General features: G+C 39.2%; 2 protein-coding genes across 8 annotated transcripts in view; one reads left to right on the top strand and one right to left on the bottom strand.

The window, feature by feature from the left end:
* The first annotated feature begins 9,875 nt into the window (after positions 1-9,875).
* 4CL3 (4-coumarate:CoA ligase 3) lies at positions 9,876-20,303 on the top strand. 2 transcript variants are annotated; one of them, XM_086605251.1, is made up of 6 exons: positions 9,876-11,358; positions 11,760-11,958; positions 19,225-19,370; positions 19,546-19,613; positions 19,721-19,823; positions 19,985-20,303. In XM_086605251.1, exons 1-6 carry the CDS (start codon positions 10,297-10,299, stop codon positions 20,096-20,098), a joined length of 1,692 nt encoding a protein of 563 aa, XP_086461377.1. In that variant the 5' UTR covers positions 9,876-10,296; the 3' UTR covers positions 20,099-20,303. The 2 variants fall into 2 exon arrangements, with proteins under 2 accessions (XP_086461377.1, XP_086461378.1); XM_086605252.1 differs by lacking the exons at positions 19,721-19,823; positions 19,985-20,303 and having other exon boundaries at positions 19,225-19,437.
* LOC147525080 (AMP-dependent synthetase and ligase family protein) overlaps positions 20,112-27,107 on the bottom strand; it is a 31,363-nt gene continuing 24,367 nt past the window's right edge. For 3 of the 6 annotated variants that reach the window (XR_015221016.1, XR_015221014.1, XM_086605234.1), the window contains 2 exons: positions 21,058-21,167; positions 20,112-20,972 (listed from right to left, as the gene is read on the bottom strand). Coding sequence is in view for 1 of the 6 variants with exons in the window: in XM_086605234.1 (XP_086461360.1) it covers positions 20,738-20,972; positions 21,058-21,167 (345 nt within the window). In the remaining 5 variants the exon portion in view is untranslated. Of the gene's footprint in view, positions 20,973-21,057; positions 21,168-21,921; positions 21,995-27,107 lie in introns of those variants that run through there. The other 3 variants (XR_015221013.1, XR_015221015.1, XM_086605240.1) reach the window with 3 other exon arrangements.

The raw sequence follows: 27,107 nt of genomic DNA, 5'->3' as shown, positions 1-27,107 counted from the left end.
AGATTATAATTCGAAATAAACAAAAGAACCTTCAGACGATTTTGAAATCCTCGAAAAGGGTCAGGATGATCTCTTGTATAACATGGGGACACTCCTTCAGCGTCACGATGCGTATTATACAGAGATGAAGGCAGAGATGAAAGAAGAAATGGAAGCACAACGCCTGTTCTAAGTAGAGATTCTACAACGCATGCCACCCTGGAGGGTTCTATTTCAGATGAGTTTGAGAGACATGAGCATCGTCGTCAAAGGACGGATGGCTTAGGCCGTTCTTCATCTTAGGCACAATCTCCATCCCATGGTCCATCTTCATCACGTGGCTAGGTGTTTCAAAAAATTTGTTGTTTCGATGTTATTTAGTTGTTTTTATTGTTTTTATTAGTTCAAATATTAAGTTTATTTGAATTCGGTAGTGAATTGTATTTCAATTTCAATTTTTAATATAACATGCTTCTTTTCAAATTGTGCATTGTTTTTATTGTTAATCCCACCTTTCCGAATTGTTTGGGGGTGGTATTATTTATTCTGGCATAATTTTTATATGAACCTCAATTTTAGAAGTTGTTTTGGAATGATTGTTGGGAATATTGCCGATATTGGCATACCTATGATTAGATGTGCTGGTAGGATGAAATCTAAATGAGTGTAGAAGTTACTATTCTAAATTCAGTCTAAAACATATTAGGGTTGTTTTAGAATAAAGAATATGGGTTGTTTCCGTTTTCGGTTTAGAAAATATTTTGTTTCTGGCAATTGCCTTAAAACTTTTTGGCAACTTGCCAATTCATTTTGGAAGCTCACAACCTATATAAACTTCTTTCATCCTACACTCACAACCCACACTACATCCCACTTTCATCTCTCACCTTTCACTCCCAAGTTTTCCCTTATTTCCTTCTCACTTCAAAGACTCAAAGCTTTCGAGCGTGCTCAAGGCGATTGAGCCACACTTGAACCACCAAAAACTCAAAAATCACTTGAAGCCACCCCATCCCATCCCAAGTTAAGCGCTACCACCAGCACTGAACTCGAAGTTTTACCTCGACCGAATTTCACCATCCCAGGCAAAAGGTGAACACACCCTGTGCCTAAGTGCCTGGAACTCGAAATTCACCAAGGCGCATCCCGCGCCCTACCTAGGCATAGCTTGAGCGCCCCCTGCGCTATGACATCCGTAGGCACGAAAAATTCTAATTTTTTTGTGGGGTGTTCCAGGATCGTTTGGAGCTGTTCCAGCGAGTAGGTTGGTGATGACATCCCCTCGTATCATACCGGAACAGTCTTTTGAAAACTTGTTCCAAAGTGACACCTATGGTGCGTGGTTTCGCGAAGTGATCATTCTAGCAGGCTAGGGGCCGCTATTGGTAAGTCCTTATGAGCTTTATTCTCCAGCACTTGTTCTCCATCACCATCGGGGATGAACCGATAGAAATTTCCCGATTCTTGCTAGCCTTTGTTCTTAGACTTGCTGATAAGAACCCAAAACTGTAGTTTCAACCCCTTAATAATACTACTTTTAAACCAATTATGCGAGTAATAAATAAGAGTTAATGCTAATTACATGCTTTTATGTATTTCAGACATGGAACTCAATTATGTGTAGAAATGTGCCACTTTGGCGATATAAAGGAGCAAAGGGTTGGTTGCTAAGAAGTTCTGTGATAAAGGCCAAGATTCAAGGAGACAAGGCCTTTATGAAGCCCGGTCAAAAGCTGAAAAGTCAACACGGGCAGAAACAGTGCACAAGTCAGCAGAACTTCCGAAGACCATATCTTTGGATCAGGACTTGGATTTGCTCCTACCTTACATTAAAATGACCGGCTCGGAAAGAGCTTTCTAATGGTATAAGCCTTGACCCAATCAGAGGAGCAGAAGTGGATGAAAAGTCTTCTGAAGTCAAAGCCAACTGAAACGAGCTCTGTGGACTGAGGAAAGTGGGCTTTGGGCTCGATTTTCAGGCCCAAAACATGGCTCCTCATCCCATGAAATTGTAGATCTGGTCTCCTCCTTTACACAAAACAAGACTTAGCTCTTTAAAAAGATATAGTTAGATAGCTTAAAATAGAAAGTAGCCATTAGAATAGCTTGTAGATCTAGTTTTTGAATTTCAATGAATAATTAATTAGTTTCATTCCTTGTTTTAGATTAATTATTTGAATTATTGTTCTTCATTCATTAGATAAATAAAATAGTAGTTCTTGTTAAATTCGATTTTGTCATTTAAATTTGTTTAGATCTACTTTCAATTATTGTTTGTTATTCATTTCCTAGTTATTAATTTGGATTTCAATTCTTGAGTAATTAAATTAGTAAAGTTCAAATCTTTATATTATGTCTAGTTTTAATTCAATTAGGAATGATAGTTTGATGAATCAAGGCTAAACCTCCATTAGAGGGGTTTGATGAAGCCTTGATGAAAACTTGATTGTGTAGTATAGAATCGTTGTAATAATCTATTCCACTCTAGAAGGTCGTTGATTCGCCATGAGAATGGGTGGACGACCTCACATGCTAGTTATGAATTGGTAGAAATGCCATGTATAATTAGGGATTATAACGACCAATTCTTACCGTAAGAATGTAAGAATTGGTTTACAACAAATCTATGCTAGTTTATTAAGTTGGTAATCAAAGTGGAATCAAATTCCCCTAATTCTTTATCTAGATTCAACTCTTAGCATTCTGTCATTCCGTTATTTGTATCTTGTTATTTGAATTCACATCGTAGTATAAATTCCCTTCATAAATCTCTCATTGACCTTGGATAGACCATCAATTATAGAAAACTTGAATGCTAAAGGACTAGGAGTTGAACGAATCTTCTATTCCAACTCTACGTCAATAGATTTGAGAGTAGAAAACAAATATGTTTGATAAGTCTAGAATAAGCAACAGTTTATAGTTTTACTTTCGTTTAGAGTTTCATCACTCTATTTGTGAGTAAGACTATCTTTTTACGATTATCACTTACTATGCCCGCTGAAATACAAGACTCATGGGCCTATTTGGTAGATAATATGTACATGTATAACTATGAGGATTTGCATGAGCATTACGGGGCAGGAATCTTTAGGATAGAGGACCAAGGGGATTATAACGTCGCCCTTGGTAGCCTGTCTATGAACGTGGGCACTGTTATGTTTTGGATCATGCTAAACATTAGAGGGGAATGGCGTTATTCTTCTGTGAATGATGAAACTTGTGATATTTTCCTTGCTTTAGCTTGGGGGACGTACACTCTATGATATTCCCCAGACCCTACTGTCTACTTTAGCCTGAGCCCATAGCAAGAGGCATAAGTACCTTCTTATGCCTATTTTAATTTGCCGTATTATGTTATGTTTATTCCCTATTTTTTATGCCCGTTTCACGGATTGGGTTGGGGTCGATATTGTGAGATCCACCAATTGTATTATTCGATCGTTCCATGCAATGACTTGCCAAGGGTGGAGGATACAACCTCATCAGGTTGCACCTTACACCCCATCCGACCAAGTGGCGCTTAATAGGTTAGCAATCGTAGATGATAAATGGCGTGAAGCCTGGCAAATCATCAGGGCATGGCAGGATGCGAAGGAACCTCATTTCTTTATAGAAGAGTAGGAGGATGACGCTTAAACGCTAGAGAGGAGGTAAGTTTTTATTTTTGTTCGTGTCTGCTTATGTCCCAAGCAATTTACTTCTTGTAACCCCATAACGGGTGAAACTCATATAGAGTTGCGTCTGTTTATATTTTTCTATATTACTATATTTTAACCTTGTTTTGCAGATGTTCCAAAATTTCATGTATTTCCAAGGTATTTTTGTACCCTTTTTATTTCAATACTTTGAGGACAAAGCATGCTTCTTGTTTGGGGGTGGCATAGAAACACACGTAATTTAAGGCATCTGTTAGGATATAAATATGTATAATGATAGTTTTTGGTATCTAGTAAACTAATTTAAGGCATCTAGTAAAAAAATAAATAAAATCAAAAATATAAATAAAAAGTTTATGTTATACACTTAGGAGTATTGGTATTGTTTTCTTTCTCTATGCTTTTAATAATCTAGAAGTCTCACGTTAACTTTTGCATTAGAATAGTTTTTAGAAACTTAGGTTAATATGCAGGTAATAATCTTTGCATCTTTCTATAAATATATTACATGAGTATCTATGATTGTTTAGCAGTAAGTTTCTGAAATCTAGGTTATAGTACTTATTCTACAAATCATGTAAGAATATAGCCTAAAGCCTTATATGAGTTAAATATTTGAGAAATGACACAAGGGAGAAGTAAATTCTGGATAGAGAAATCACACGTCCACTTGCTTGATCACTATACCATATCCTAAGCGAGAATTTAAGCCCTCTTTGGATCGATATAGCCAAAAATTCAAACCTATGAATTATTTTCCGCTAGTCGCCCCTCTGAGCCTTTCTTTAGCCTTTCATAAACCACAATTCCTTTACCCTTTTACAAAAACAAAACAAAATAAAAAATCAACCTACCCATTTTAGAACGAGTCTGAGAATAGGATGAGTGAAGAAAAGAGAAGAGAAAAACCTGTGTAAACAAAAATTAGTTAGTTGCTTTCGAAAAGAAAAAGAAAAGAAGTTTTCATCCAAAGAAAAGAAAAGAAAAGAAAAGAAAAATAAAATTAGAAACAAAATAAAAATTTCCAAAAATAGAATAAAAGGAGTCAAAAAGCTAAAATAAAAAGGTTAAGGATGGAAACAAAGTGTATAAGCAAAATAACAAGGTTTCTCTAGTTACAGAATATGAAGATTCTATTATCTCAGACTGGTTCTTTTTTAATATCCATTTCCTTCATTATTAAACCATCTCCTAATCCCCGCAATACCTAATAAAGACATCTAGCTCAATTAGGAATAGGTTAGTGTGATAGTAAGTGGCAGATGTGTTTGATCGACTTCGACTTTCTTAGCTTGTGTGTCATTGAGTTTGTAAGATAAAGTGTGCCCACTGCACACTGGAGTAGTGAAAATTGAGCAGAAAAATCAGAGTGTTTTTGTCTTGACTTTTATGTGAGGACCTACTTAAGGACGATATTCCAAAGTTTCAGAAACGGACCTGTTAATGCATCTCATAGTCTTACTCATTGTATATATGTTTATTCGTAGATGATTAATTATTATGCATATATTAGCTTAGGTTTCGACTTGATTATTCTGTATTCATTGCTAGTGAGATGTATAGATAATTGAGACATAAATAAGAAAACAATAGTTTTATTTCTTAGTCGTTGTAGTATAGATGAAATTTGTGAGTATCTTCACTGGAAAACTCTCACGAGGCTATAACTCGTCTACTAGGGAATTCCTAGCGGTTTAAGGTCTTGTTGCATTTTGTCAATGAAATCGCACTCAGCGAAACGAGATTAGTTAGAACTCCATTTTTGGTCACTTATTCTAATTTCTCATATTTGCTTGAGGACAAGCAAAATGCTGTTTGGGGGTAGTTTGATAAGAGCCCAAAAATATAGTTTTAACCCCTTTAACAATATCTCTTTTGACCAATTAGGTGATTAATAAGTAAGAATTAGTACTGTTATCGTGTTCTTATGTATTCCAAGCATTGGAGTCAAATATATCTTGCAATCGCCCCTTTTGAGATAAAGAAGGTTGAGGTTGGTCGCTAAGAAGTTCTATGATAAAAGGCCAAGATTCAAGAAGAAAAAGCTTTTTTAAAGCCCAGTCAAAGTTGAAAAGTCAAAGTCAACCGGCGAGAAACAAGCGCCTGAAAGTCAGTGTGAGAACTTCGAAGTCGTCAGATCTTTAGACTCAAACCTCGGAATTAGGCCTACCTTATGTCGAAACGACCAGCTTCGAAAGAAATTTCCAATGGTCTAAGCCTTGACCCAATCAGAGGAGCAAAAGTGGATTAAAAGGCTATTAAAGTCAAATCCAGCTGAAAACCCCTTTGTAAACTGAAGTAATAAGGTTTTGGGCTCGATTTTCCAACCAAACAAAAACTCCTCGGCCCCCACATTTAATTGTGGATCTTGTCTCCTCCATATGAGGAGACAAAGACTTAGCTCTGAAGCTACTTAGTTTTTACTTAGTCAATTAGTTTTTAGTTTCTTTTTAATTTAATGAATTAAAACTAAGTATTTTAATCAAAGTAATTAGTGAATGATCAAAATACTTAGTTTTAATTTATTAAATTAAAAACTAACTAAAAATTAATTGACTAAGTAAAAACTAAGTAGCTTCAGAGCTAAGTCTTTATCTCCTTATATGGAGGAGACAAGATCCACAATTTTGTGCATGGGCTGAGGAGCCATGTTTTGGGTCGGAAAATCGAGCCCAAAACCTTATTACTTCAGTCCACAAAGGGGTTTTCAGTTGGATTTGACTTTAATAGCCTTTTCATCCACTTTTCCTCCTCTGATTGGGTCAAGGCTTAGACCATTGGAAATCTCTTTCCAAGCCGGTCGTTTCGACATAAGGTAGGCCCAATTCCGAGGTCTGAGTCTAAAGATACGGCCTTCTAAGTTCTATCGACTTTACGCTACGCTTCGCCCCCCGACTTTGACTTTTCAACTTTGACCGGGCTTTAGAAAGGCTTTTTCTTCTTGAATCTTGGCATTTTATCATAAAACTTCTTAGCGACCAACCCTTGCTCCTTTATCTCGCAAAAAGGGCGTATTTCTGCACATATTTGACTCCAATGCCTGAAATACATAAGAACACGATAACAGTACTAATTCTTACTTATTAATCACCTAATTGGTCAAAAACAATATTGTTAAAGGGGTTAAAACTATAGTTTTGGGCTCTTATCAGTGTGCGAGAGTTAATGTTTTCCGGAAAGACACAGACAATTGAAGGATGAAGACGAATGGAGTAAACCGTGTTTCTGGGTTTGCTAAGTAGCGTATGGAGGAAGTTGGAAAGATGAGGAAAAGATACACGGTTTATTTCAAACTTTTATATTTAAAATTGTGAACCTGGTTGTTATTTGGGCCCATATATAACCGCTTCTCAAAAAGTTGAAATTTGAAGTGAAATTTCAAAATTTCGAGAGGGGGCGATGTAGTGGCCAAATATCGTGCCTTTAAATATTTTTATTAGATATTTCAAAACTCGAGATATTGACATGAGGGTCAATATCTCGGTATATTTCGTGGTTATTCCAAATATTTGCAGGTATTGAGCGGGAAAATAAGGATGAAGACAATGGACACGTGCCATGAGTTGATTGGGTCAAAACTAATTGAGGACACTATATAAAGACTGGATGAAGTGAAAAATAGGGATTTATTCGATCATTCCCACAAAAAATATTAGAAACATGATAGAGAAAGAGAGGATCAGAGTGATTGTAAAACCTTCATGATTGTTCAATAAAAAAGTTTCATTTATTTCATATCGGATCTACAACTTACTTCAATTTCATTCAAACCATCATTTAATCTTAGTGATCTTAGAACAATTAAGAGAGATCTTTCGTAGACATCATGGTTATTACTTTAATTGCATTAGCGGTTAGCCCTTGTACATACTTACTCAGTTTAATTGCATTTTCTACATTATAGTTGTTGACTTTATTCAGTTACCAATGTTGACTCTACTCTGAAAACTAGTGTTTTGAGAAAAAATCTTCCAAAACTACAAGGTTCTATATCGTCCACATATAGTGGTGGAGAGATGAAGACAAACGAACATGAGCTTCAAAAGGGCAATGATACGCTTTCAAGTCCTATAAACTAATAGGAGTGCAACTACACTTACCATGGGAGGTTGAGTGTTACACTTGCCAACTTGGGCGTAGAAGAGTTGGTCCGAACCTTGGAAATATCCCCTGTTTTTAAAGGACAGTAGTATTTAGGCTAATTTAGTTATTAACTTATTATTTATATTCGTTTGTTGATGTAGCATTTTGACAAAATTGAGAACATCCACATTCTTATTCCTAGTGTATATTTATGGGTTAGTTAGACTTACTCCCATTAGAGCATCTCCAATGGAGGGTGTAAACCGTGTAGAGTGTAAAATTTACACTCTAAATATAAAAAAAACTCTTTCTAATGGGGTGGTATACCGTAGATAATATAGTATTAGTTGATAGAGGAGGTGGGGAATTCCCCATCTTGCTATCAGTTGATAATAAATAGCTTGGGCAACACTTTAACCAACGTCCAAACAAAAAAAGAATTGGACGTTACATTAAGTAATGTCCCTTTCTTATTCTAAAGTAATTTTTTAACTCGGACGTCACTTAAAGTGATGTCATAGTTTAAATTAAAGAGAGACGTCACTTTAAGTAACGTCCGAGTTTAAAATCCAATTTTTTTTACACTTTTCCATTGGGGAGTATAGAGTGTGGATATTTATAGGCTATACAATAATATGCAATTAGAGTTATAAAATCCTAATAGCACCTATGTAGAGCTTAGGTCGAGGTATAATTTTACACCCCCTATTGGAGATGCCCATACTAGTTGCAATTAGTGTTACCCCTATATTAGTGATACCTCCTCTCCCTAGTTGCAAGATCTAACGGCTACGAGATGATTTTTCAGATGAAGGTCATGACCGTTGGATCTTACAAATGGGGGTAATAATTGCAACTATAACTAGTGATGGGGGTAAGTCTAACTAACCCTATATTTATTAGAGACTTTTCAAGGTTATAGGTTGTATGACAACAATGGTTGATACTTTGGAGTTCACCATTGATATGGCAACAATGGTTGATACTTTGGAGTTCACCATTGATAAGTCTTGGAAGTAGGTCTATGTATAATCAGATATTATAAGCCGAAAGCAAGCTTTTGGAACAGCATGTCCACCTGTAAGCTTTCCCAACATGTTTTACTTTCACATTTAAATATCTTTAATAATATATGCGGAGTATGGAGCCCATCTTAGTGACAAAACAAGTGGCAGCCAAGGCAAAACTCCTTGGATCAGCTACTAATAAGTGAACTGGACCCAATTGTATGTTATAGACTTTTGATATGGAATCTTATATGTGCCTTATTTATTCTAACACCAATTTTTTTCGCCTTATACTTTGTTTTCATCTAAACTAATTAATGATTGGAGTACGCTACACATATCCCACTAAATGAGAACATTTTGCAAACACACGTACGTGGAAATAAGAGAAAATAGATTATGGTCATATTTTCTAACTCCTTTTTAAAAACAAATTTATGTTGGACCATGCCTTATGTTGGACCATGCCACCGAGATTTACAAATTATTAGTTTCCTAGATTTCATTTTAAGTTCAAGAAAATCGCGTTTGTAAATTAGCTACAATGAGAAGAAAAAAGGTTTTACTAAATTTGAAACTCCGATCCATGTAATATTAATATTTTTATTAAAAAAAATTAAATTCAAATTCAAGAAAAAATAATTGAGATCCGTGCAATGCATGCGCGCAAGTGCTAGTGTATGTAAAACGAAAAGGAGCAAGTACAATCTATCCCTATGTATGGCACTGCCTCAACCCATATGGAACGTTTTATATGAATCGTTTTTAAACCGAAGAGAAAAATGATTGGAGCACAATCATTTCAAACATTTATAATGTTTAGATATAAATAATTGGTTGCATTATTGATTTGTTTCAAGGTATTGATTTATTAAAATGTATTCTGTTATAATTCATTAATCAAATTTTAGAATGGAACCCGTTTGTAGGAAAGAACATATTTGTACGATGAATTTGTATTATTACTTTTGCATCTACTGAACCATAAATAAGTAGGGAAAGATAAAAATAAATAATAAAAATAAATAAATAAAAATTAAGAGAAAGATATAGACCCCAACTTGGAGTGTCGTATTTTAATTGGAGAGGGTGAGGTAGATCATAGATGAGCGTGGCTTCTGAAAATAAAATAAAATGGCATGCATGTGTTGTGTGCCCGTCAACTCTTCTTCTCCCCCACAAGTGCTACCTACCTCTCCTCTTCTCCTATCTTGCACTTAATTCCATCTTTCTCTCTCTCTGTCTCTAGTCACAACTTTACTCCATTTACAGTTCTCCTGCAGTTTCCTCCAAATCCACCAAAAAACATCTTTGCCTTGTATATTTTCATTTCTTGAACACTCTCCTCCATAAGGCTTTAACTTCTAAATTCTTTGTTTCTTTTAGTATCTTTGTTGTCCTGCTTGAGAGCTTCATTTACTGTGTTGGTTCACTTATCAATCTTCATTAGTTATACTTATCAATCTTCATTGGTTATACTTATCAATCTTCATTTGACTTGAATTTCTTTTAGATTCAGTTTAGCTCCTCTGTTTACTATTTTGACTTAGCTACAAAGAAAAGCAAGCATGATTACCATTGCCTCTCCTGAAACCAAACCTCCTCAGATTAATCCCCAAGTATCCACTTCTGAAACTGAGAATACTTGTCCAGAAACCTTTGTCTTTCGCTCGAAACTTCCTGATATACCCATCTCCAACCACCTCCCTCTGCATACCTATTGTTTTGAAAGACTCTCAGAATTCTCTGATAGACCTTGTTTGATCTCAGGTTCTGATGGAAGAATCTACACTTACGCCGAAACCCATCTCATTTGCCAGAGAACTGCTGTTGGTCTATCAAGTTTGGGCATCAAGAAAGGCGATGTTATTATGATTCTCCTCCAAAACTGTCCTGAATTTGTATTCTCGTTCATGGGTGCTTCAATGCTTGGGGCTATAACTACCACAGCCAATCCATTTTACACATCAGCAGAGATCTTCAAGCAAGTATCTGCTTCAGGTGCCAAACTAATCATTACACAGTCCCTCTATGTCGATAAGCTCCAACACTCTAATGGGATTTGTTGTGAGGACTTCAAAGTAGTCACTATTAATGACCCACAAAAGAACTGTATACATTTCTCTGAGATTTCAAACGCGGATGAGTTGAAAATTGAACCTGTTTCAATTGATCCCAATGATGCAGTGGCTCTTCCCTACTCTTCGGGGACAACTGGATTGCCCAAAGGTGTAATGCTGACACATAAGAGCTTGATCTCTAGTGTAGCTCAACAAATTGATGGAGAAAATCCCAATTTGTATTTAACAGCAGATGACACTGTCCTCTGTGTTCTTCCCCTGTTTCATATATACTCCTTAAACTCTGTTCTCCTCTGTTCTCTGAGAAGAGGGGCTGGAGTACTGTTAATGCAGAAATTTGAAATAAAGACATTGTTGAATTTGATCCAGAAACACCGGGTTTCAGTGGCTGCAGTAGTGCCTCCTTTGGTGTTAGCGTTGGCAAAGGATCCAACAGTTGATAAATTCGATCTGAGCTCAATACGGATAGTATTGTCTGGGGCAGCCCCACTTAGTAAGGAGCTGGAAGAGGCTCTAAGAAGCAGAGTCCCTCAGGCCATCTTTGGACAGGTAACTGAGCCCTCGTAAAACCTTGACTTAATGAAATTCACACTAAACTTAGGAGCTTAGAGTGAATTTCACTACTTTTTATCCTTTCTGTCTTTCTATCAATACGCCTCCTATATTTTGGCGTACCCCCCTTTATCAAAAGTAGTGCAAAAAGAGGCAAGCCTATCTGCTGTCAATGGTTGTTGTTGTTGTTCTTTTCATAGACTTTACAGAAGCCTTCGACATTTCTTTTTACAACCTTTATAACTCCATACTATATCAATGAGAGTTCTATTTCTAAGATTTTGTATGCTAGTATCACTTTCTTAGATTTGAATAACGTTGTTCAATTGATACAACGGCGTCGTAACAGGGATGGTTTAGTGTTATGGAAGTATATAATGGACATGTGGTATTTGTAGGGCTACGGAATGACAGAGGCGGGGCCAGTGTTGTCAATGTGTTCAGGTTTTGCAAAACAGCCCTTCCCAACAAAGTCAGGTTCTTGTGGCACTGTGGTTAGAAATGCAGAGCTCAAGATCATTGATCCAGAATCTGGTTTGTCTCTTCGGCGTAACCAACCCGGTGAGATATGCATCCGTGGGCCACAAATCATGAAAGGTCAAACCCCTCTTTCTACTCAACCAATGATACAAATAATACCTGCATACACACACGGCTCTGTAATGAATTAAAGAGAAACGTGATACTGTACTAGTTGTTAGGGAATAACGATACCAATTGATCCTCACTACTAAGATAACTTGCACTTGAACCAACTACAACTCCAAACAAATTCTAAATATCCACTACAACCAACTTAACATGTCCAACTCTCTCAACAACTATTAACAACAAATAAAAATGCAAATAAAAATTAAACATATCACAACACAAAGATGTAACGTGGTTCGACCAATGGTGCCTACTTCCACAAGAGCTAATCTTTTTATAGCGTAGGAAAGAAGATTACAATCACTCCTCTCAAGTCTTTCCACTTTACTAGATCACTCCTCTCTTTTTATAGGTTTTTCTCTCTGTAAAGGTTTTCTCTCAATCTTGATTGCTCTCAAAATTGGGTTTCAATTTTGTGACTTAGGTTTTTCAAAACCTTACTTCTGTTTTTATACTGCCCTTTCAATTTTCCGGTTACTGTAGAAATAGAAACTGCAAATATAGACATGGGCGGCGCGACTCTTGGCGGGGGCCAATTTCGAAGTGCCACACCACCAGTGCCTGTTTAGAGTGGGGAAAAAAAAACTATCTTCTTTTTCACGGCAAGGCCTCGGGCACGCCTTGGGCTAGACAAATCTGAGTGCACGCGCGTGCTCAGACCTCTTCACACGAACAATACTGATTTCTCTCGCTTCTTCCTCATCCTCATGTGAGAGATAACTCCAACAATCTCGCCCTCCCGAACAGTGAGGGGGGCTACCTCCATGCATTCCCAAATCAACAGGAGGAGTCTGCTACCATTCCGGCGGTAACACAACAAACATCAAACTTACCTTTCGGTAAGACTTTGGTCATCATATCCGATCTATTCTTGTCAGTATAGATCTTCTCAATACTCAAATGCTTGTCTTCGAGAACTTCTCTAATCCAATGATAACGCACATGTATATGCTTGGATGTAGAATGAAAACTCGGATTCTTGCTCAAATGGATGGCGCTCTGACTGTCACATAGAACAACAAACTATTTTTGCTTTAGCCCTAATTTATCGAAGAACCTCTTCATCCATAACATCTTTTTGCAACACTCAGTGGCTGCAATATACTTGGCTTCTGTAGTGGAGGGGCAACACACATTTGCAAGTTAGATTGCCAAGAAACTGCTCCCCCTGCAAAAGTAAACAGATAATCGTAGGTGGACTTCATCGAGTCAACATCACCTACCATGTCTGTATCAGTGTAGCCTTCAAGCAAGGGCTTACTTTCACCAAAACACAAACACGCTTTGGAAGTGCCCATTGAGATATCTCAATATCCACTTAACACCTTCTCAATGCTCCTTACCCGGATTTGACAGAAATCGGCTTACAACACTAACGGCAAAAGCAATATCCGGTCTTGTACACACTATTGCATACATCAACCTGCCCACTGCGGATGCATTAGAAATCTTTTCCATTTCATTCTGCTCATGCTCACCTTTTGGACACATACCTTTGGTCATGCGGAACTAGCCACCAAGCGGACAACTGACTGGCTTTCGCTTGATCCATGTTGAATCTCTTCAACACCTTCTCAATGTAGCTTTTTTGAGAAAGCAGCAACTTCCCACTTTTTCTGTCATGAGTGATCCGCATCCCAAGTATCTGTTTTGCTTGACCCAAATCCTTCATCTCAAAGGACTTACTCAAGTCTTTCTTCAGCTTGGATATCTTATTAATGTTCGGGCCAACTATCAACATATCATCCACATACAACAAGAGTACTATGAAATCCCCATCTAGAAATTTTTTAACAAACACACAATGATCGGAAGCAGACTTCTTGTATTCTTGCTTTATCATAAAGGAATCAAACTTTATGTACTATTGTCTCGGTGCCTGCTTCAACCCATACAAACCCTTTATTAGCTTGCATACTAGGTGCTCCTTGCCTTTGACCTCAAACCCCTCTGGATGGTCCATGTAGACATCTTCTTCAAGGTCTCCATGAAGAAAAGTTGTCTTAACATCTAGTTGCTCAACCTCTAGATTCATACTTGCGGTTAGACCCAATACCACTCTAATAGAAGTCATCTTAACTACAAAAGAGAAAATTTCATCAAAGTCAATCCCTTTCCTTTGACCGAATCCCTTCACAACAAAGCGAGTTTTGTGCCTTGGGTGTAGATTATTCTTCTCATGCTTGACTTTTTAGATCTACTTATTCTTGAGAAATTTTCTTCCTTTCGGTTTCTCAACTAAGTCATAAGTGTGATTCTTGTGAAAAAATCCATCTCATCATGCATGGCCTTCAACCACTTCCCTTTATCTGTACCTTCAAGAGCCTCTTGATAGTACATAGGTTCTCCACCATCAGATAATAAACATATGTATGTGGTGGATACCTGGTTGAAGCTAGTCTCTCTCTTTCAGACCTCCTTACCCCATCTTCTTGTGGCTCAGGAGGATGCACTTCTGCTTGCTCAGGTGGTGGTTCATCCACTTCATCTGCATCTTCTATATCAATAGGTTCTATCCCATCATAAGCAATAGGATCATCATCATGAGCTTCAAACCCATAGTTCTCTGCATTCTCAATGCCTTCTGCACGTTCCACAGTAGGAACTTCTGGTTCTGAATCAACAAGATCATTAGTGAAAGCTTCTAGTTTCTCACCATCCTCAAAGTCTGTTATGGTTTAGTCTTCCAAGAACACAACATCTCGACTTCGGATTACCTTCTTGTTAATCGGATCATAGAGTTTGTAGCCAAACTTCTCATCCCCATAACTCAAAAAAATGCACTGCTTGGCTTTGTCATCAAGCTTGGATCTCTCATCCTTGGGAATATGAACAAATGCCCTGCACCCAAATACCATCAAGTATCTATAATCAACATCTCTGCCTAACCATACTCTCTCTGGATAATTACTATTTAGAGGCTTTGACGGCCATAGGTTGATCATATGTACGGCTGTGCGTATTGCTTCTATCCAGTAAGTTCTCGGTAACTTAGAGTGAGACAGCATGCATCTCATCCTCTCTACAATGGTACGATTCATCCTCTCGGCTATACCATTTTGTTACAAAGTCTTGGAAATAGTCTGCTCATGACGAATCCCATGAATCTTGCAATACTCTTCAAACGGCCCTATGTACTCACCCCCATTATCTGACCGAATACACTTCAAAGGCTTTCCTGTCTCTCTTTCCACCATGCTATGGAAAATCTTGAACACACCAAGTACTTCATCCTTGGTCTTCAGACTATATGCCCATATCTTTCTTGATGCATCATCAATGAAAGTCGAAAAGTAAAGCTCCCGTGGGACTTTACTTTCATAGGACCACATAAGTCAGTGTGAACTAGCTCAAGGACATTGTCCTTTCTGTGAGACGAGAATCTTTGGAAAGACACCCTGTGTTGCTTTCCTACAAAATAATGAGTACATCTATTTAAATGAGTATCTTTGATGTCTGGCAAGGCCTTTTGCTTGGCAAGAACTTCCATGCCTTTTTCGCCCATATGGCATAGTCTCTTATGCCATAGCTCGGAGGAAGGTTTTCTTCTACCACATTTACTTCTGCTTTACACAAGCTAGCCTGTGTCTTGTAAAGAGAGCAAGTTTTCTTTCCTTTGGCTACTACAATGGAACCTCTTCTCAGTTTCCATACCCTATTACCAAACGAATTTAGAAAGCCATCATCATCTAACTTCCCAGCGGAAATTAGGCATAGCCGAATGTCAAGGACATGTCTTACATTCTTGAGTGTCAAGGTGTGGCCGACATTGATTTCTACATGAGGATCACTGATGCCTACAATCTTTGAGACGCCATTGTTACCTATCTTTACCTCACCAAATTCACCACAGCTGTAGGTAGTGAAGAATCCCTTGTGCCATGTGATGTGATAGGGTGCTCCTGTATCTATCACTTACTCTGTATCTTGGCATGAGGTACTAAGACAACACATACCACATTCTGACAGAATTTCCACTAGACCATCGTCGATTAGTGCGGTAGTATCTCTGCCTGTGTTTCCGTTTCTCTTTACCATGTCTTCATGTACACAGTTATTATTCTCATCCCTCTTCCATGTTCTGCACTCATACCTGAAGTGACCCTTGGTGGCACAATAGTAGCATTGTCTCTCTGCCTTAGGAGTTCTAGCTTCACCACTAGATTTGTTTCTATCATCACATCTAGAATGAGATGATGGTTTTTTGCTTTTACCTCTCCCCTGCTTCTCTGTGACAAGGATCTCTGAGTGAGATTAACTACTTCTTGAACCCCTTCTTTGTCTCCTCATTCAACAATGCCCTGGTAGCCATCTCCATGGAAATAACTCCATCCTTGGCGGCTCCGTTAAGAGAAACTGCTAACGTCTCCCAATTGTCGGGTAGAAAGTTTAATAGGAGCAAAACTTCAACTTCGTCTCCCATATCAATCTTCATCAGTGTCTGGTGATTGATGGTATTCTCAGACTTCATTAAGATGCTCAGACATTGAAGAACCTTTTTTGTACTTCGTGTTTGCAAACTTCTTAATGAGTAGCACTTTGTTTCCGACCGACTTCCTCTCATAGAGGTCTTCAAGTTTCTTCCACAACCCAAAAGCTGTAGTCTCTTAGGATACATGGTGGAAGACGCTGTCGTCAATCCACTGTCGAATGTACCCTATTGCTTTTCTGTCAAGCTTGCTCCACTCATCCACAACAATCACTTCCGGTTTTTCTCCTCCATCTATATATTAAGATAGAGTTTTTTTTTCCACTACAAGACAAAATTATAATAAAAGACGGTCCGGATCATTTCTATCACAATCTAACGACTACTGTGAGGCTAATCATCCTCGAGATAAGGGATCGAATTTAATTGTTGGAATATGACATTAACGGGAATGAATCCCACTTCATTTTTACGGGCTTTTCTCACACCAAGTCGCGAGTTCGAGTTAGAGCCCAGCATCAATTTCATTTTTTTTTGGGCACTCCTTTTTTTTCACTCACTAGAAATATAAAATTTTGCCCTCAAACAAAAAAACACCTCCTGGTATCCAAGCTTTGTTACAAAGTTTCAGGACTATTTGTTTGAGAATGTTCAAGGGGTTGTAGCTAATGAGGTTAATAAGGTTAAGGTTTATGGGAAGGACTTTATAAGGTTGGCAAAGGGGGAGGCGGCGGATGATTTTTGATTTGGGAGGGTGTAGAAGATGGGGGTGGGTCGGCGAGGCTACTCAGAATTTGATGGAGGAGTTTAAGAAAGCAGCACAAGGAGGAGGAATACAGAGTTTGGCATTGGGTGCTTGGAGAATAGTTTTTTGGTTGGTGGTTCTGGTGTTGAGGTTGTTAAGAATTTTAGTGATGGGATTCAAGGGAAGGGTGTTTATGTGAAGTTTGATAATGGGAGTTCTAAATTTGGTTCACATTTTGGCCATTCGGTTTCAACACCGAAAAAAACTCTTCTTATGAGGGCCAAGATTAATACACTGCGTATGAACTCGACTACGAATGAGGTTAGTTCTCATTCGACTGGGCTTCATCAGCTTGATATTGAAATGAGGAGGATAGTTTTGGAATGGAAGTTTGAGAAAGAGGGGACTGATATTACAATGAGTGATATAACTAACAATAGTAAGGGGTCTCAGTTGGACCCTTCGGCATCGATATTCTTGGGTTTGGATGATAATAGGATTTGTAGGTGGGATAAGCGTGATCGAAAAGATATGATTCAGAATCTCGCAAGTGAGAGTACATCCGTCCTGAATTTGACTCAAGGACATCAGTTTTCTAGAGGGACGAACTTTCAGTGTTTTTCCATTATTGGTGGTGGTTCAATTGTGGTTGGATCTCTTGATGGTAAAATTAGATTGTATTTGCCATTATTGGTGGTGGTTCAATGTGTCATGAGTGTCGTCTGGCACGGGCATCAACTAGTTTTCAATGGGTTGTACCAAGTCGTCGTAATAGAGCAAGTCTTCCATCTTGGCTTTCCAAATAGTGTAGTTAGCGATCTATTCAAACTAGTCATTCGAGGGTTTACAGAATGGTCCATTTCTACAAGCTATATCAACTCAAACCTTCTCTCAGGAATTTTGTCAAACACCTTCCGTTCAAAATTTGGATAACAACTTAGATTAATCTAACCTAGCTCTGATACCACTTGTTGGGAATAACGATACCAATCGATCCTCACTACTAAGATAACTTGCACTTGGACTAACTACAACTCCAGACAAATTCTAAATATCCACTACAACCAACCTAGCATGCCCAACTCTCTAAACAACTATTAACAATAAATAATAATGCAAAGAAAAGTTAAACATAACATAACACAAAGATGTAACGTGGTTCGCCCAATGGTGCCTACTTCCACAAGAGCTAATCCTTTTATAACATGGGAATAAAGATTACAATCACTCCTCTCAAGTCTCTCCACCTTACTAGATCACTCCTCTCTCTTTACAGGTTTTTCTCTCTGCAAATGTTTTCTCTCAATCTTGATTGCTCTCAAAATTGGGTTTAAATTTCGTGACTTAGGTTTTCCAAAACTTTACTTCTGTTTTTATACTGCCCTTTCAATTTTGCGGTTATTGTAGAAATAGAAACTGCAAATATAGGCATGGGCGCGGGCGTACTCTTGGCAAGGCCAATTTCGAAGCCCCTCAAGTACTGTTTAAGAGAGGTCAAAAAAAAACTAGAGTTAACTAGTATTAACCCCTACTAGATGAGCCAATTAGGTTTTTCCCTACTAGATGAGAAATTAGGGTCTCCCCTAAAACACACAAAAAAAAAAAAAAGTGGGTTGACCCGAAATTTTTGTGTGTATTTGGGGGAGACCCTAATTTCCCATCTAGTAGGGGGGAAATCCTAATTGGCTCATCTAGGGGGGGGGGGGGTAATACTAGTTCACCCAAAAAACTATCTTCTTTTTTATGGCAAGGGCGCGGGCGCCCCTTGGGCTAGACCAATTTGAGTGCGCGTGCTCATACCTCTTCACATGAACAGTACTGATTTCTCTCGCTTCTTCCTCATCCTCATGTGAGGGATAACTCCAACACTAATATCATACCCCAAGGCAATCAAAGAACAAAAGAAGTAGAGGAAGCATGCACGGGAAGTTTTAAATAATAGGACATTGAAAAATGCGTTTCTCAACTCGTAAGCACACACCAAACACATTTGGTCTATCCGCATAGCTGATATATATCACACTGTGATCACTAACAGGGTATCTAAATGATGCGGATGCTACAGCGTCGACAATTGATCTGGATGGTTGGCTGCACACTGGCGACATCGGTTATGTGGATGATGATGATGAAGTCTTCATTGTTGACAGAGTCAAGGAACTCATAAAATTCAAAGGATTCCAAGTAACATTGTCGATCCTAGTTTATGTTACGTAGTGTAGCTGAAACCTATATTTCACTAGGAATAGTGGTGGGTAGTTGTTAATCTTGCTATCATTGAGGAAAATAAAATATTATACCGGTTAAGTTCACATTTCCTTCGTCAATGCTTGCTATTTTAACTTTTTCTAGTGCGCAGGTACCACCAGCTGAGCTTGAGGCCCTTCTTGTTAGTCACCCATCCATAGCAGATGCAGCAGTTGTGCCGTGAGTACAACCCTAATATTTTAAAAGCCATTGCCGTGAATATATACATGAATAAAAACTACTTGATAGTTGAACAAGTACTGACTACATCTGTTGTGAATTATCAGTCAGATGGACGCAGTAGCAGGTGAAGTACCTGTCGCATTTGTCGTCCGATCAAATGATTTTGAGCTTACCGAGGAAGCTGTAAAAGAATTTATAGCAAAACAGGTAAGCTAGATCAAAATCTTTTTCCACTTAATTTAACTCAAAATAAGACCGAAATCCATGAGGCAGGAATTTATCGTGTACTTGGACAATTTAGAATCATCTCAGTCGTGAGAAACACATGATAGTTAGCTGATACGCTCGCATTGTTTTCATGTTAACAGGTAGTGTTCTATAAGAGATTGCACAAGGTATACTTCATTCATGCGATTCCAAAGTCGCCTTCCGGAAAGATTTTAAGAAAAGATCTAAGAGCCAAATTGGCTTCATCTTCGTGAGGGAAACATGGAATGCAGGATTTAAGTTAGCATCTTTTATTTATCTGGGACTGTAATATTATATGCTGTTTCCAAATATGGACAGTGAAACGTCCAATCTACATGGATAAACAGAAAAGGATGTTTAAATCTCAACTTCCTAAACTAAGAAAACAACAACATTTATAATAATTTTCACATGATACTGTGGACCTTTACGTATAAATCCAACAATGACAAGTTTTCATTGAAGATATAGGTCATCTATTTAGCATCTAATGTTTGATATGCTTAGTTTGCCGTGTTTTCTGTCACTTAGACACCTTCACCTGACGCTGCTCAGGTTGTTTTTCGTTGAGTATCAACTCTTTAAGCAACACTAGATTTTATGTCTTTTATACCATTTCTCTGGGTAGACGCCGCTACAAGCTGGGTTCTTACGAGTAACCACTCCATCTTCTGCTGTTCTATTCCTTGGAGCTCAAAAGAAGCTTTCCAGATCAAGATGTTCAAAGCAACAAGGATTTCTAAAGTGCATCTGGATCCTCTTGGTAACACTCCAGTTTAATCATTCACGAATGTACGAATGCTCAAGAACTAACAAGGGGAGAAGGTCCAATGCACCTGTTGCGGTTCCGTTGTATTATAAACTTATGGCACTTAAATATCAAACTTGACTTCCAAGCAATGTACGTATTCATCTCTGCATCCGACAAATATCCGCCCCCCTATCATCACTGGGGAGGAGAATATATCACCAGGTAGGTCCACTTTTGCAAATTCTTGCACAGCGGGAAGAACTGTATCTTTAGCAGGGTGGTTCTTTTCTCTCAAAGCACTCAAACTGACTTGAAGTACATACACACTTCCGGAACTGCTACAGACGCAAGCCAACCTGAGAGACAAGGTGCATCTCTATAAATCACTTCTTAGAGATTGAACATTATGAGGGAAACAAGCCACTTCTTAAGTTTATTTACCTGTCTGATGAATACGAGGGATCAGATATCAATTGCATGTTCTCATCAACATAAGCAGATGACGTGATTGGGTCACCTATATTATATTCCCACATCATATCTCCTGTTTCCTGAAGGAAATGAGTACCAAGGTTAAGTAAAAATTAAAAAGCAGTAACTCCCTGACAAACGAAAAAAATAAAAATAAAAATAAATAAAAATTTAAAAATACTCCTACTAGATCGAATGGACGATATAACCTACTCTTCAGCATAGGCTTACGGGCAGCATTGGTTAGATGTACTGATAAACTCACTAGGTTTACAGAGGATGATAGACAACTTCCCCTAATGGAACAGTCACATGCTTACTTGTCATCTATAAAGGCAAACATGTCCCTGTCCCCTAATCGAACATTGAACAGAAGTGTATTTACTATTTATCCTTATTAGATATGTGATATCAGCATATACTAAGACCAAGTACTCTTTCCCCTTGATTAGCATGTAATGTATTTTTTTTCCTCCATTAGACTACTTCCCATCTAATATTGTGAAGGAGGATCTGAAGGAAAAATGTACCTGAGAATTTAAATTTATAACACAGGTTGGGGGTCTGCAGTCTGCCTACCCCTAGTTTCTTTAAAAGGAAAAAGGAAAAAAGAAGACCAACTACTCATGCTTGCATGTCCATAACAGGTCAGATCAGAATACAGAGGCTGCGGGCAAACCTCAAAATACATATATACCAAATCTCATTCCGAATCATTAACTACACAGTACTTTTTGGAAAATCTCCAGCAAAGAGGGGGGTTCGGAAGGCCCCAGCCAGCTCATTAGAAAATCAGAGAAAAGGAACACGGGGAAGGGACGTCATGAGCCTTACCCATTTCAAATCACCAATGCGTGCCTGATGCTATAAGGCAAGCAACCATTGGTTTTATTTGTAAGACCTGAAACTAAAGGACAACAACCAAAAAATTTAACCACAAACTATAGACAGCCCCGATGAGTATTTTCGACGACATGGTGGAAAAATACATGGAAGTATTTATAGACGATTTTTCAGTTTTTGGATCATCTTTTGAGGATTGCCTACACCATCTCTCCTTAGTCCTTAAACGTTGTTGCGACACCAACTTAGTTTTAACCCTACCATGCTAAACTGTACAACTTCCACTAGTCCAATAGGTGAACTTTTATATGAAAACATAATACGAAATAGATAAACGAAACCTACGGTTAGAAGTCATTGTTTTAAAAAATGCATTGAGAAATACAATGTCTATTAGTAAATCAAATATGTCTCTGCTACAAACGATGAAACAATTAGATACAATTGATTGGAGTCTCTTTAGATACACCTATTAATAATTCTTTGACCGAAAATTGATCAAGTCTAATTAATTTGAACCTTCAATGTTTTCGGAAGACTAGATTATAATAGAGAAAATTGTATATAATAGAGATCTCACAAAATAAATTATAATTACAAGAACTATACTAGTAAAAATTATAATAACAATAGTATTGTAATATTAGTCCTATTGGGCCTATACTTGGGCCCAACCTATGTACACTGTAACTCTGTTATTATAAATAGAGGATGGGTCTCCCTTTGAGACCTAACTTTTACTGTCTCTCTTTCTACATGGTATCAGAAAAAAAACAGGAAGAGAGAAGTAAGAAGATCAAACCCTAGTCACCAACCTTAGCCACCACCCTAGCCGCCACCCCCTTCCTTCTTCCCCGGCTCGGCAAATGACGATATTGCTTACCGACTGTGCCATTGAGTCGCTTCATCGGCGACTTACTTTTTGCCTCCTCTTGTTTTCCGGTAGGTTTTAGATTTATCACAGATTTTCCGATAGGTTTTCGGCGTTTATCACATTTTTCCCAAGCAGGTTTCCGGCAATTATAACTTTTTTTCTCACATCAAGGTACTATTCTTTGCACTATATCCCTTATCATGACGGATAACGACTCTAAAGGTACGGATGATGTCTCCTTGTTGAATAATTTCTCTTCTTCGAAGAAAATTACTACCGCTCTTCTTAATGGGCGGAATTTCCACTCTTGGGCTCGCTTACGTTTAGGCTTATTTTTGGGGGCCAAAGGGAAGATGGATTGGCTTGTTCCCAACAAGATGATTTGTCCAATTAATATAGACCCTACCTACAATAGTTGGTCCATGACCAACTGTATGATTCTAAGTTGGTTGTTCAACTCTATGGAGCCTGATGTCTATGAGATGTTTACCTTTTATGAGACTTTTGATGGTTTATGGGCTGCTCTCTCCGAAATGTATGCTACTACGAACAATGAGGTTCGAATTTATGAGCTCTACCGTGAGTTGGGTCATCGCCACACGGGGGCTCTTTCTTTTCTTAGCTTACTTTGGGTACTTGAAAAGAAGGGAGGAGCTTTCTACTTACACTTCCCTATCCAAGATTCTTGGTATGACACCTACTATTATGGCCGCTCTTGAGCGTGAGGAGAAACAGAGTTCATCGGTTCCTTATTGGTCTTCACTCGATTTTGAAGCCATTCGCACTCAAGTTCTCAATCTCGCACCTCTTCCATCTCTTTGAGGCGTATGCCATTATTGAGAAACATGAGCGTCGTGTTCGGATTACTTTTCTCCAATGGTTTTACGATGCACCGTCTTCTGGCGATCGGATGGCGTTTGTTGTTACTACTCGACCCCGTGGGTCTTCTTGGTGGCTTTAGTTCTCTTCGTTCCATCCGGGAACACTCGTGGGCGCTTTTGTGATCATTGCGGCAGTGGCGGTGGCCACCTTATTGATAGTTGCTATCGGTTGCATCCGTCGAGCTTCGTCCCAAGAGGGGGTCGAGGGGCTTAGGAGGCGACAAGCCTCGTTTTCGGCTATTCGATATTTACGGTAGTCATCATTCAAGGGGAGTTTCGAGGATTCGGGACTTTTACCCAAAGACAGATTGATCGGCTTTTACGTGTTATGTCTCTACGGGGGGACATCTAGTACTTTTGCCATGATCACGCCACGTACACACCCATCGCGTTCCATATTCGTTCCCCCGCTCCATCTAGTTGGGTCCTTGATTCCGGGCAAATGATCATATGATGGCGAGTCTAGATTATTGTCGATAGCACACCCTTTCACATCATGTCCGCGCTTGATGGCTCATATACACCACTATTACCCGTAAAGCGGTACCGTTTAGTTATCCCCCCGCTATCTCTTTTTAGAGTCGGTCTTACATGTTCCTCACTTAGCACTTAGCATTTATCCGTTAGTCGTCGCTTCTTAAAAGATTATCAACGCTCATTGTTTTTCTTACCCCATTCTTGTTATCTTGAACCCGAGTAATGGGCAGATTTTTGGCGGGGCTATGAGCATCTTGCGGACTATACTACTTTGGAGATCCCCCTTGTCCCAAAGACTGCTCCACCAAGATCGAGTTTGCATGCTAGTGTGTTGCTCGTGTCGGGCCGTTATTTGTTTTCTGACGAGTCTTTGAAAAGTTGGCATGCTCGGTTGGGCCATATCAACTTCAAGTATCTATGTACTTTATTTCCTGAATTAATAAAAGCATGCAAACATACTCTTTTCATTGTGATACTTGTTCTTTGTCTAAACGTAATGCGTAATTCTTATATTCCTCGCGATTTTAGATCTCCTTTGTATGTTTGATGTGATTCATACGGATGTTTGGGGCCCTTCTCCCCGCGACTACCCTCTCTAGCCATAGGTACTACGCGACCTTTATAGATGACCATACTTTCGGTGTACTTGGATCTATTTACTTCAAGAAGAAATCAAGAGTTCCTCCTGTTTTCACTTTCGGTTTCTCCAACTCATTAAAACTTCGATTCAATATCGTGGTTCGCGGACTTCGGTCCGATAACGCTTGAAGGAGTATGTTTCAAACGATTTTGTCGCCCGCCTTAACTAACAGGGTATCCTTCAAAGAATCGACTGTCCTTATACACCCGAAAGCAAAATGGTGTTCTTTGAACGAAAAAATCGAGTCTTATGGATGTAGTTCGGTGTTTGTTGCAAGGTATGCATGTTCCTCGATCCTATCGGCATTATCGCGTTCTTACCACCGCTTACTACTTCAAACCGCGACACCCAAGTAGAGTTCTTAATGGTAAGGCCCCTCTTCAAGTTGATACCCCCCGGGTTCTTACGTTTCCCATTATTCCCTGTGTTTGGTCGTGTTTGCTATGTTCATGATAAAAGTCCTACGCCGAACCAAATTGGATGATAAATCCATTCGGTTGTGTCTTTCTAGGGTATTCCCCATGTCCAAGCGGGTATCGTTGTTATCATCCACCTAGTCGTCGCCTCTATCATACCTTGGATGTCACATTTGTCGAGCATAGTGCATATTTTGATCCTTATACATCTGTGCAGGAACCTTTATCTTCCCCAGAGGAGGCGTCTTCCGCTGTTTATCCTATTCCTATCTTTGATACTCCTCTGGTGGTCCCTCCTACTAAACCTTTACAGGTGTATACTCGTCGCACTTCTCCTCATGCTCATGCTCTGCCCACTGCCTCAGGTACCATTCCTTCACCTTCTAGTGATCTACCTACTGTGATTGCTCCTACTTGTTGACTCCGCATGATTGTTCTGCTGATTCTCCCGTTGTTGAGCCCCCCTCGATTTCCTTCCGGGACCGTGCATCCCCGCACAAATCACGGTTTTCCCACTAACCATCCTATTCAGCGGTTTGTCTCTTATCGGTGTGATCGCTTCCTATCGACGATATCGACTTCGGTTTCCTCCATTCGGATACCGCGATCGGTTTCGAGGCTCTGTCGGATCCACATTAGGTAGCCATTATCGGTGAGATGATATGATAGCCCTCGAAAGCGAATCGGACTTGGGAAATGGTTGCTTTACCTCCCAAGACTTCATACGATGGATCTGAAATGGGTTTTACAAATGAAGTACTTGGCGGATGGTACAAATGAACGATATAAGGCCCGTTTGGTTGCTAAAGGGATTTACCGCAGTGCACTGGCGTGACTTTGGTGCGACCTTTGCTCCGTAAAGCCAAGTTAAAATCTGTTCGACTTCTTATTTCCCCGGGTCGCCTCTTATGATTGGCCTCTTCATCGGTTGGATGTGAAGAATGCCTTCCTTCACGGAGATCCGGCCGGACGATTTACATGGATCCCCACCGGGCTTTTCGTGGTGAGGGGAGTATGCTAGGAAAGTTTGTCGACTCGTAAGTCCCTTATATGGGCTTAAGCGGTCACCACGAGCCCGGTTCGATGGATTCACAAAGGTTGTCTTCGATATGGATTTACCAGTGCCACTTTCGGACCATACATTGTTTGTTCGGAACTCACGGGGCCGCGACTTATCTCTTGTATATGTGGGCGACATTATTATTACAGAGACGATCGCATCGGCATTGTACAAATTAAGGAATCCGCTTGGAAGTCTTTTGAGGTTAAAAACTTGGGTCCTCTACGTTACTTTCTTGGCATTGAGATTGCACGTAGTCCCGGGAATCTCTTTATCTCAACGAAAGTATGTTCTAGATCTTCCGACCGATACAGGATCTTTGGGTTGTCGACCGGTTTCTACTCTATGGTGCCCTAACGGTAGGTTAGTTCGCGACGATGGACCATTGTTGTCGATCCATCGCCTTATCGGTAGCTTGTTGGACGCCTTATTTATCTAGTTAATACTAGACTAGACATTTACTATCTTTGTGAAAGCGAGTTAGTCGGTTCATGCATGCTCCATGTCAATCTCATATGGATGCAAATGGAGCATATTCTCGGCACTAAGTCTTGCCTCGGCTTAGGTCTCTTCTATGCACCGGTTCATTGGGTCCCTTAGAATCTTTACCGATTCTCGATTATGGAGGTTCTATCGGCGATCGTTCCACTACCGGGCTTTATTGGCTTTTCGTGGGGAATCACCTTATCTCATGGAAAAGCGTAAGCGATCTGTCGTCTCCGTGATCATCTCTGGAAGTGAAGTATCGTGCCCTAGCTTTGGGCACTTGTGAGATTATGTGGTTGGGATCTATTTTGGGAGAGCTTGGTTTTGCACGATCTAGATCATC

The sequence above is a fragment of the Coptis chinensis genome, chromosome 1 (assembly GCF_015680905.1).
Source record: "Coptis chinensis isolate HL-2020 chromosome 1, ASM1568090v1, whole genome shotgun sequence".
In the NCBI taxonomy this organism is placed as follows: Eukaryota; Viridiplantae; Streptophyta; class Magnoliopsida; order Ranunculales; family Ranunculaceae; genus Coptis; species Coptis chinensis.
The sequence above is the reverse complement of the archived record's forward strand: the minus strand, read 5'-3'. Positions and strand labels throughout refer to the sequence as shown.